This window comes from Homarus americanus, unplaced genomic scaffold, assembly GCF_018991925.1.
Source record: "Homarus americanus isolate GMGI-L3 unplaced genomic scaffold, GMGI_Hamer_2.0 scaffold44060, whole genome shotgun sequence".
Classification (NCBI taxonomy): Eukaryota; Metazoa; Arthropoda; class Malacostraca; order Decapoda; family Nephropidae; genus Homarus; species Homarus americanus.
In genome coordinates, this window is record NW_024756871.1 from 2315157 (window position 1) to 2326468 (window position 11312).

The following is an 11312-nucleotide window of genomic DNA, read 5'->3' on the forward strand; positions in this document are numbered from 1 at the left end:
ATTGCTGACTTTTGGGATACCCTGTACAGAACAATAATACCTAGATTGTACTCGTATAAGACTCATTGTAATCGAGTTTATTACGTGTATGTCAAGAATAGTTGAAACACTGTAATGCTGTAAAAATTAATTTAATTTTCATGTATTGTATGTAGATAATTACCGTCGGCCATGGTGTGTTAGCTATAAATCAAATGAAACGAAACATAGTCTATATCTGCAGTCAATTTCTTAATCTTTTCAGGTCATAAGTGATAAGATGTGGTATTGGTAGTTGTAGGGTACCCAAGACGCCGCTGTCAATAACACACGACTTTATACATGCATCCTCTCTCTCTCTCATAAGCCATCCCTACAGTAAATGTCTGGTCATATTCTCCTCCGTTGCTGCTCAAAGGTATCACTCTGGTTTGGATTAATTCAACACTAAACAATAATTTGAAGAAGTATATTTTTCAATGATTGCAAATATAAATAAATGATGGCAGTGGTGGAGTAAGATACAGGATTTATTTTACTTTACACAAGACATAAATTGACTCTCCCACCGGTGCATTGACTATAAAGTGACTACAGGGTGCATACGACTAATTGCATTACCTGGAAATACCTGTAGTTTAGAATATGACAGGTAGGTTACACGACTTAAGAATCCTTATTGTAAGTTTTGTTCTGTGAAATGTACAGTATATAAATTACACATTTATGTAGCAGTGTTTATAGTATCATGGTCAGGTCTTAATCTTTTAATTCAGACGGATTATGTGATTTATTTATAAACCTTTTATGTAAATATGTCGTCGGACAATAAGTACGGAAATATCGCTACAAAAATAACGAACTTTTTCAAATAACTAAAGTTCACTGTTCACTAAGTTAATTTTTTTACGATTTTCCAGATTTTGTGAATTTACGGTTTTTGGGGAATTATTGATTTTTTCGGAGTGTTTCCTCTGCCACGCAAGACAAGAACTCTTGTGGGAATTAATGTAAAGTATTATCATGAACTGTGTTACTTATCACGTTGGACGAATATATTGTCCAGCTATGTAGGTTTGATGAGTTATTCCCACAAAAGTGCATTGATCTGTGTGAATAGTGAGAAGAAATGATATGATAACTTTAACTCCTCTCTGGAATATCTTGTACATTATTGACAAAACCACCATAAGTGATGAAATAATATGTCAAGGAAGCCTCGTCTTTATCTTTTTTATAATTAAGAACACACAGCATTATGGAAGTATTCTGAGTTAGTGTTGTTGTCATGTTCTGAGTTTAACCCATCGTGTTCCAGGTCAAGATGTATGGTGGCCTCATGATTCCTCTTCGTTGACGTGTCTGCCGACTTCGATTTCCACACAGAAAGCGAAGAGAGCGAGCAGCTGCCCTGCCCCCAGCAACACCATCATCCCCTGCGGCACAACAATACAGGTAAGGGGACGACCTGATAAGAGCATCATCAAGTTTACTAGTGTACTCTTGAGCGTTTGGTGAAAGGCTTTGGTATTTTGAACTTACTCACGAAACTCCATTTAAACTTTACGATGTTTATTACCCTTCGTTATCATAGTAAGTTCTGAACACATGGAATATCATCTGACACCTGGCTCTATGATGAGATGAATCGATTTTTGGATTCACAGGTTGATAACTTTATACTTTTACCTCAGTCAGTTGTCAAAGGTGTAACTAATAGTCATGGGTGTTGGGGGTGATCCGGGCGCTAACCAGTGACCCTTAAGGACGGGAGGCGAGCGCTGTATCCACTGGGCCTCCGTGACTGCATGGCCAATAGTGTTTGATGGAAGTCCATTTAGTTTCGAGACAAGGCACAAGTTCCCGTCTCAACTCCTTCAATATTTTTTTTTTGAAGGGGGGGGGGGGTTAGCAAATACATTCATTACAAAATAAATTTCTTGTTTTGAAATAGAAATACAGCCTGGCCAGGGAACCGAGAAAATAGCAAACTGGGTGCCAAATTAACACTGTAGTTACCCAGAGATTGACGATAGCTAGAGGCTCCTGGACGGTGATGGTGGAGGGGGAGCGGCGACACGTCCTGTAGAAAGGAATGTTATTGTCCAGCCAGTGTTCGTACAACCCAGACTCCACCAGTGCCTGGATCCTGCAACAATTGTTAAATACAATGAGACTCCGGTATATTAATGATCTATGGTTCTGTGAGAGAGAGAGAGAGAGAGAGAGAGAGAGAGAGAGAGAGAGAGAGAGAGAGAGAGAAATATCAACGTTTACTCACCTACGGTTAATAGCAGCTATGATAGGGTGTCCCTTCCGGCCCACCATATTTTGGGGCGTGTGAAAGACGTCCTCCTCAGAGATGTAGTAGTTACACTGACCTGAGACACACACACACACACGGAGATGTTAAGTGAGTGTCTCTTAGCAGTCTTTCTTAATACATGTCTCAACTAAATGTTCTACCAGTGCCGGATTCAGGACACTCAACTCTAAATATAGAAAAGACAATATAAAAAGCTAGCTTCTTCCGGCTTATTTTTATCATGTGACCGACTAATTAGTTTTTCCGTTGTTTTGTATAGTCGACACCCTTGGGAAGGGGGGGTATAAGCTAGGATACGCCGTTGCTTACTGAGAGATTTAATGTAAAAAAATAAATTTCCCAATTTCTAGGCCTCGGGTAATCACTGTTTGTTTAGGGTGTACTACTTTTATAACAGCGGCCTGTGGGTGTTACTAAAATTGAGTGGTGTGGGGCTCAGGGTTTCCACACGTCTGAGCCGCACAGGGCCCCCACGGGCTTACATCCCGTGCTGCCTGAGACATATTAATTACCTTTACCCCGTCACTACGGGGACACCACTTTTAATATCCTATTTAGTTAACACCAGATGGTTTTATTCAACACAGAAGGGGGCCCGTACACAAGAGGTTTGTAGACTATCTCCACTAATTGATTGTCTCTTGACCCTGCTACACACACACACACACACACACACACACACACACATTCACAAACATTATTCTGACACAAACAAACTTTGCCTTTTCCCTCCACACTATATAGGTTTGTCTGCATAAGCTGCTCAGTTCACTCTCATCAACGATTCTCATCTCATGGTTCTCACGAATTCCAAACAGAAGGCGTCTCCTCCTTTTCGTCTTGGAAAATTGTAAAGAAGCTTACCTAACCTCCAAAGCTTACGTCACTATCTTGAAGCTCACCTGTATAAGAGAAGCTCACCTACTGTATCTTGAAGCTCACCTGTCTTGTAGAAGAGATCAGAAATGATCTTAATGAGGCAGAGTTTGCAGGTGATAAGGGCGTGGTGTCCGTCGCTCACCATGGTCTCCGCAGCGCACTGGAGCTCTGAAGACACCACGTACTTGATCCTCCCCACGTCACCCAAAGCGGCCAGCGACCCAACGTCTCCTGTTTTCACTATCTGGATATAAACGGCGCGGTAATTAGAGAGATAACAAGAGAGAGAGTGAGAGAAAGAGAACACAAGAGAAAGAGAAAGCAAGAGCCAACGATAATATCAGGGGAGTTATTGTTTGTTTTTTCACCGTGTAGAGTTTTATTTCTTCGGCAATTTTAGGTAGATGGAGATGTCCTGCCTGTACTGTTACTGAACTCAGAGTGTGTGTATGTAATAGCACCACCAACCCTGAGAACATGAAGTAATGCCTCTACTTCGCCCGCTTCAGAGTAGACGTGATTTAATGTGAGTAATTAAATAGCCACACAACCATATCCATGTGACCGATTTAGCTTTGGTAAAGGAGGTTAAGTTTAATTCACAAGGTAACGAAAGTGGGCTCTAGTAGTGACGAGGATTCATCTTTACCTTGGTGTATAGCTATTTTGTTTATGTTTGATTGCTGGAGGTGTGGGGAGAGGGCGCTAAGCTTGGCGGGAGGAGAGTTAGCCTGTTTTGGTTAACTCTTAGAGCGTGTGTGGTGTTCAAGTTTTTTAAGCTGTCGTCACAACCTTAAGGTGTCTGTGAGTGTGTTGCAGATAACGGAATTTTCCCTAGGGTTGTTCAGAGTTGTTACCACTATTTATATCAGAATTAATAACGGTGAAGGAAAAATACTACGGGAAGAATTTATGATTTCGATCAACATTATAGGCTTGATACTGACCGATTATAGTGTATGGTGTTGCTGCTGCCGTTATAGTATAGTATAGTATAGTATAGTATAGTATAGTATAGTATAGTATAGTGTTGCTGCTGCCGGTACAACACGTCTACTTGCATTAAGTGCAGCATACAACTATTGAGAGACCACTGGAATTTTAATCGAATCAGACGAGCAAAACACAGCAGTCACACAAAATCCATCAGAACTTATTATTATTATTATTATTATTATTATTATTATTATTATTATTATTATTATTAATGCTATTGTTATCATTATCATTATCATTACTATTATTATTATTATTATTATTATTATTATTATTATTATTATTATTATTACTGAAAATGGCTCGAGTAACTAAGGCTGTATCGCCCCATGAGAACTTACGGAGAAGGTGTGAGTCATGATGGTCTTGGGTTCGATAATGATGTTTTGGCTGGAGTCGTCGGCCACGTCCCTCATCTTCTGGATGGGCTGAGGGATGTGACGCACCGCCAGGAGGGACACCAGGTTACCCGAGTAGCTCCACATGACCATCATAGCGACCACCAGCCATCCACCCACCAGCACCCTCTCCCGCCCTCCTACCATGTCCAACCTCGCGTCTGTGGAGAGTAGTGTGCACCATCCTTCCTCCAGCACCCTAACCTAATCTAAACCTAACCATACCTTTCATCTAACCTAACCCACAATAATCTCTCTTAAACTAATCTGATCCTACGCTGACTTAACCAAACTAGACCTAATCTGACCCTAACCTAACTCAACCGTAACCTAACCTCACTTGTAATTACTTAATCTGACTTTAACAAACAATGCACATAGATAGTCCAGGTATACAAACAATGGTAAACAGTAAGCCGAATTATTAAGTATTTGTCCATAAATTTATCGCAGTTAAAGATGTAAGAGAAAAGATCACCTGAAGATTAGCTCCCCCAGGTTACATCACCTGATGATTAACACTACCTAGGGGGGTAGGTTAGGTTAGGTTAATTAAGCGTTAGGGTGGTTAATCTTAAGGTGAAGTAAGTTGGGGGAGTGGCTATACTTTTGAGGTGATCCAAGAGGAAAACATTGTGCTCATACTCTGCTGAAGAAGGACTCTGAGGTACTGGAAGAGGAGGTGGGTAGACCGGGTGAGGTGGCCAGAGCCCACAGGTTTGGTACCCATCAACACTATCGCCAACCAGGCCACCACCAGTGCTGCCAACAGTGCCGCCCACACCAGGGGTTGCAGGGGAAACACAAAGCCCCACGGATTGATCTCCGGACGACCCTTGCCGTTCAGCATACTTGCATAGTCGTGAGTGATGTGGTGAAGGTAGTCCACAGCCTGGTATCTCTCCCAGGTTGTGGCGTAGGGAGCCAGGGCGATCATCGCCTCCTGCACCGAATAATGAGGTTTAAACGTTACCACCACATAAAAAAAAATATATATTAATTTTTACCGCTAGACAGCAGTAAGGAAGGGAGAGTTGGCAGAGGATATACTGTAGTGTGTACTAAACGTGCAGGCGAGGCTGAGTCAGCTCCCAAGCAAAACATTAAGAAGGAACAAGGCGTGTTAGGTTATGCCCAGTCCCCGAGACGCTAACATATAGGACTAGACAATCCCTCTCACTTGGTCGCCCTAAACACACCGACTTTCTGTTCAGAGCCAGACCTGCAACACGTAAAATTATTCTGGCTTTCACTATGGACGTAAAAATATGCAGTTTATCTTGTGTTAATATTAAGATAATGTACTCGTTTGTGTACTAGTATTAGGTAAATGTATTCACATCTGATGTCAATGAACTTTCAGTTTCCTCTTATAATTTGATTAAATTATTCGTATATGCCAGATTTGACCGAAATAAACTGTATCGATAATTGGGGTATTTCTGAAGGCTGTTGAGGCTCAGTCCACCTTGTGAGCTATCATGTTATTCGTTATAATTTCCAGTCAAATTGGTGTCACACATTTCTCTACCCGTTTCTTGTCCTGCGCAGTTAATGTGTGGAACTGTCTACCCATCAGTGTAGTTCCCCAGAGACACATTAGAATAGAAGACAGACGCATTTTAACTCTAACTTTAACTTCTTAAATTTTCGGTCTTTATACATATTGTCTGAGCCATGAGTATAGTGCTTGTTGTTTACATACTGAACTTTTGTGTAATGACAGGTGGAAGAAAGTTTACCGTTGGAATACAAATATAAATACAGATTAAAGATACAGTACAGTTACAGTTAATACAACATGGTGACTGACTGTAGATTGGACTTCCAGACTTGACATCTGTGTTAGTGTCAATCTTTCCAGTCGTCCATTAATATGTTTGCCTCAACCTGTTTTATATTCTTCATTTATAAACCAATCGCCCTTGACATTGGTTTAATTTGATAGCATGTACTATTAAATTAGGTTTAATCATTCCTTACCCTCCTGATAGGTCCTGCAGTTAACAGCTGAACACCTTATACTCCTGATAGGTCCTGTAGTTAACAGCTGAACACCTTATACTCCTGATAGATCCTGCAGTTAACAGCTGAACACCTTATACCCCTGATAGGTCCTGCAGTTAACAGCTGAACACCTTATACTCCTGATAGGTCCTGTAGTTAACAGCTGAACACCTTATACTCCTGATAGATCCTGCAGTTAACAGCTGAACACCTTATACTCCTGATAGGTCCTGTAGTTAACAGCTGAACACCTTATACTCCTGATAGATCCTGCAGTTAACAGCTGAACACCTTATACTCCTGATAGGTCCTGCAGTTAACAGCTGAACACCTTATACTCCTGATAGGTCCTGCAGTTAACAGCTGAACACCTTATACTCCTGATAGGTCTTGTAGTTAACAGCTGAACACCTTACTCCCCTGATAGATCCTGCAGTTAACAGCTGAACACCTTATACTCTGATAGGTCCTTGGTTAACAGCTGAACACCTTATACTCTGATAGATCCTGCAGTTAACAGCTGAACTTACTCTCCTGATAGGTCCTGTAGTTAACAGCTGAACACATACTCTCCTGATAGATCCTGCAGTTAACAGCTGAACACCTTATACTCCTGATAGGTCCTGCAGTTAACAGCTGAACACCTTATACTCCTGATAGGTCCTGTAGTTAACAGTTGAACACCTTATACTCCTGATAGGTCCTGTAGTTAACAGCTGAACACCTTATACTCCTGATAGGTCCTGTAGTTAACAGCTGAACACCTTATACTCCTGATAGGTCCTGTAGTTAACAGCTGAACACCTTATACTCCTGATAGGTTCTATAGTTAAAGTGTGTGTTAAGATAATTACCTTCCTGGTCACCTGTCCAATCATACCGGACCAGGAACTGTTGGGCGTAGCTGTGCCGAAGGTGCCATCAGGGGGCGTCACCACCCTGTACCTGGTGATTAAGACGGTGACTTTTATTACTGTTTGTACTGGTGTGTGTGTGTGTGTGTGTGTGTGTGTGTGTGTGTGTGTGTGTGTGTGTGTGTGTCTTAAACAGGGTAAATTTTGGTCTTCTATGAGGGAAATTTTATACAGTCTAACACCCAATGTGAAAGGGGAAAAATCATCCGACCATTTCCCCAAAATGTGTTATGGGTCAACATTATAACATCTCCTGTAGGAGTTTGTATCAGTTGGGAGTTTGTAACGTTGCTTGAGGTGTGATGTTAGCGACTGTCCCGGCCGGCTGAAGCATACAAGTTTATGTCCTGATTTGGTTCGTGTGTCTGTCCTGTTTAGTGAAGGAAAACGAGTAATTTTTTGTGTGTTTCTTTTGTTCCAATTGGAAGAGGGAAATGTTTTTAGAGGGCGATTGGAAAAGGTGGAAATTGGATGGAAAATTGGGTGGAAAAGGGGGAATTTGGGTGGAAAGAATTGGATGAGAAAGGGGGAAATAGGCTGAAAAAGGGGGAAATGGGTGGAATATGTGGAAAGGGGGGGAATTGGGTGAAAAAGGGAGAGAATTAGATGAAAAGCATAAAAAACCCTGATCTATGCAGTTCACTTCCTCTCCACCACGCATTTCTACAGCCCTTCCTCTACAGTTCAGCAACATACAGAGGACTCTTTTCCATCACTAACACACACTTAACCGATCTACTACACAAGACTACCCGGAGCTCTAAGAAGGTCAACTACTGAGAATAAACCGTAGATTAACACGTCAGTTATATTCTAAGGACACAGATACACGTACAAGCAATTTATAGTTCGGGTTTTTGTACGTATTACCTGTTCAAAAAGTACCCAGCCCTTGATCCCAGCATACCAAAACTCTCTTCACCCTTTTGTCTATTTTACCTTTTGTCTATTTTTCACCCTTTGGTCTATTTTTCACCCTTTTGTCTATCGTTCATCCTTTTTCTCTATCGTTCACCCTTCTGCCTTCATAGAATTTTTTTATAATGTACGGGAGTGGAGTGGGAAGAGGGTGAGAGGATTTATAATGGAATGGGAAGAGGGTGAGAGGGATGTTAGTATGGAGGTGTGGGTGAGGAGAAGTTACCATTGAGGACAGTGTCTGACGTTGTAGACAGAGAACAAAAGTACTCTTATACCCTGTGCTTGGGGTAACCACTCAGAAAGAACATAAGACAAACCATCCTACTCACGTAAAATTAAGTGAGGTAGCGACTGTGTCCATGAGTTGAGCGAGGGGTCCTGTGATAGAGTAAGTGCCGTCTTGGTGGTTTATCAAGGTGACGTGAGGAGGACGGTGGACTGTGGTCACTGTCATCAGGGCCCCCTCCTTGAACCTATAATGGGGATGCAAACACTCTTCTTGTTACTGTTTCTCTCTACTCCTATTTTTATTTTTTAGTTTATTATCCCTATTTATATCTGTTTCTCTACCTATTGTTTATTCGTTCTGTCTACCTGCCTGTTAGTCCAATATTTTATCCATGTTTGAAAGGCGAGCGATTTGACTGGGAAGGTTCATGAACGTATTTTTCTCTTCCTGCCATACATCACTCCCCGTTTGTGATTTCTTCGGACAGGAGAAACTATAGTAGTTAGGTAGATAGATAAGAAGCGTGTTAGGTGACGGAGTAGTGCTAAGTCCTGCGAGAAATGTGTGACTTGGGGATATTCTTATGACCTGGTGGTGATGTGTTACCTGAAGGTGGTGGGGTTGTCACGTACATCACGGAGCACCTCCGGGTCCTCCATTACCTCCTCCAGTAGCCTCACCATCAGTACGCTTCCCTCAGTCGTTTGCGGGAGATACACGCACCGCGTAGTGAAACACACTGTATCTGAGACTGTAAACAACACTCATGTAGGCAGGTGTGAGAGTAAAAAGGATGACACACACACACACCCACACACACCCACACACCCACACACACCACCCACACCCACCCACACACCACACACCCACACTTTAGCCAATCTGTCGATTGGCCTTAAAGTGCGATTGACTCACGTATTAGGTAAAACTTTTTATTATTATCTTTGTAACTTACTGGATGTTAGTGCATACGAGGCAACATTTACACCATTTCATTTAATATGTCCTTTGTTAGTGCACCAAACTTAGGTAAGTTAGGTTAGTTGCTGCACGTAAGCTAAAAAATTCGAAAAAATCAGAAATAAATTAAAATTATCGCTCTCATGCAGAAGTGGAAGAGTGTGCTTAAAAACAAAGCTCTTGGTCACTAAAATTGAAAAATTACGCCGTGTATATTAATAAGCGTACGAGGCCGTCCTGGACAATAACTCGTGAATGAAATTTATACTTTGTGATTTTGTAGAACATCTCCAGTTTCTATGTTATTAAAAACATAACCTCCCAGAGTGTTATGTTAAGCTTCACTCTCCCACCAAGTACTGTACCTCTACCGTATACGAGTGGGTGGTGCCTCGACCCTGCTTGGTGTACCCTTCGTTGTCCCCTGAAGCTTCCCGCTAAGTGGATGGCGGCGGTCGCCCCCCACTGTTTATATAGCTGTGCGTGGATGAGAAGCATGGCTGGTGAGGGAGGACCTGAGACGCAAAGAAGGAGCTCTGACATGCGCAAGGAAGGAGACTTGACATGCGCAGTTTGCCTCAGACATTATCTCTCCGCCTCCCAGAACACAGTACAGTACTTTAAATTTGTCTGAGAATTTTAAACAATAGACTGACACGTAGAGAATTTTGTTGTAATTAGTAAGAGCATTATTAATTATTATTATTATTATTATTATTATTATTATTATTATTATTATTATTATTATTATTATTATTATTTATTATTATTATTATTATTATTATTATTATTATTATTATTATTATTATTATTATTATTATTGGTGGTGCTCTTGATATTATTACTATTATCAATTTTATTATAATTATAATTGTTCTTGTTCTTCGTCTTATACTAAATCACATAAAGACCCAAACTTATACCTGACACTGATAAAAACCCACACTTATACTGACACACAAAGACCCACACTTAAACCTGACACACACAAAGATCCACACTTATACCTGACACATAAAGATCCACACTTATACTGACACACATAAAGATCCACACTTATACTGACACACAAGACCCACACTTATACTGACACACAAAAGATCCACACTTATACCTGACACACACAAAGATCCACACTTATACCTGACACACACAAAGATCCACACTTATACTGACACACACAAAGATCCACACTTATACTGACACACGCAAAGACCCACACTTATACTGACACACATAAAGACCCACTTATACTGACACACAAGATCCACACTTATACTGACACACAAAGATCCACACTTATACTGACACACATAAAGATCCACACTTATACTGACACACATAAAGATCCACACTATACTGACACACATAAAGATCCACACTATACTGACACAAATAAAGATCCACACTTATACTGACACAACAAAGATCCACACTTATACTGACACACAAAGATCCACACTTAAACCTGACACACAAAGATCCACTTATACGTGACACACATAAAGACCCACACTTATACTGACACATAAAGACCCACACTTATACTGACACACACAAAGATCCACACTTAAACCTGACACACACAAAGATCCACACTTATACTGACACAATAAAGATCCACACTTATACTGACACACACAAAGATCCACACTTAAACCTGACACACACAAAGATCCACACTTATACTGACACGCAAAGAT

General features: G+C 41.0%; 1 protein-coding gene across 2 annotated transcripts; it reads right to left on the bottom strand.

Moving 5' to 3' along the window:
- Positions 1-433: 433 nt before the first annotated feature.
- Positions 434-10038, bottom strand: LOC121856998 (glutamate receptor ionotropic, delta-1-like). 2 transcript variants are annotated; one of them, XM_042352795.1, is made up of 10 exons: positions 9975-10038; positions 9256-9400; positions 8750-8893; positions 7440-7530; positions 5224-5521; positions 4522-4739; positions 3248-3428; positions 2261-2360; positions 1999-2128; positions 434-1415 (listed from the first exon to the last, which is right to left on the bottom strand). In XM_042352795.1, the coding sequence occupies exons 2-10, from the start codon at positions 9330-9332 to the stop codon at positions 1317-1319; spliced, it is 1338 nt and encodes a 445-aa protein (XP_042208729.1). In that variant the 5' UTR covers positions 9333-9400; positions 9975-10038; the 3' UTR covers positions 434-1316. The 2 variants fall into 2 exon arrangements, with proteins under 2 accessions (XP_042208729.1, XP_042208730.1); XM_042352796.1 differs by lacking the exon at positions 2261-2360 and having other exon boundaries at positions 1303-1415.
- Between the last annotated feature and the right edge of the window lie 1274 nt (positions 10039-11312).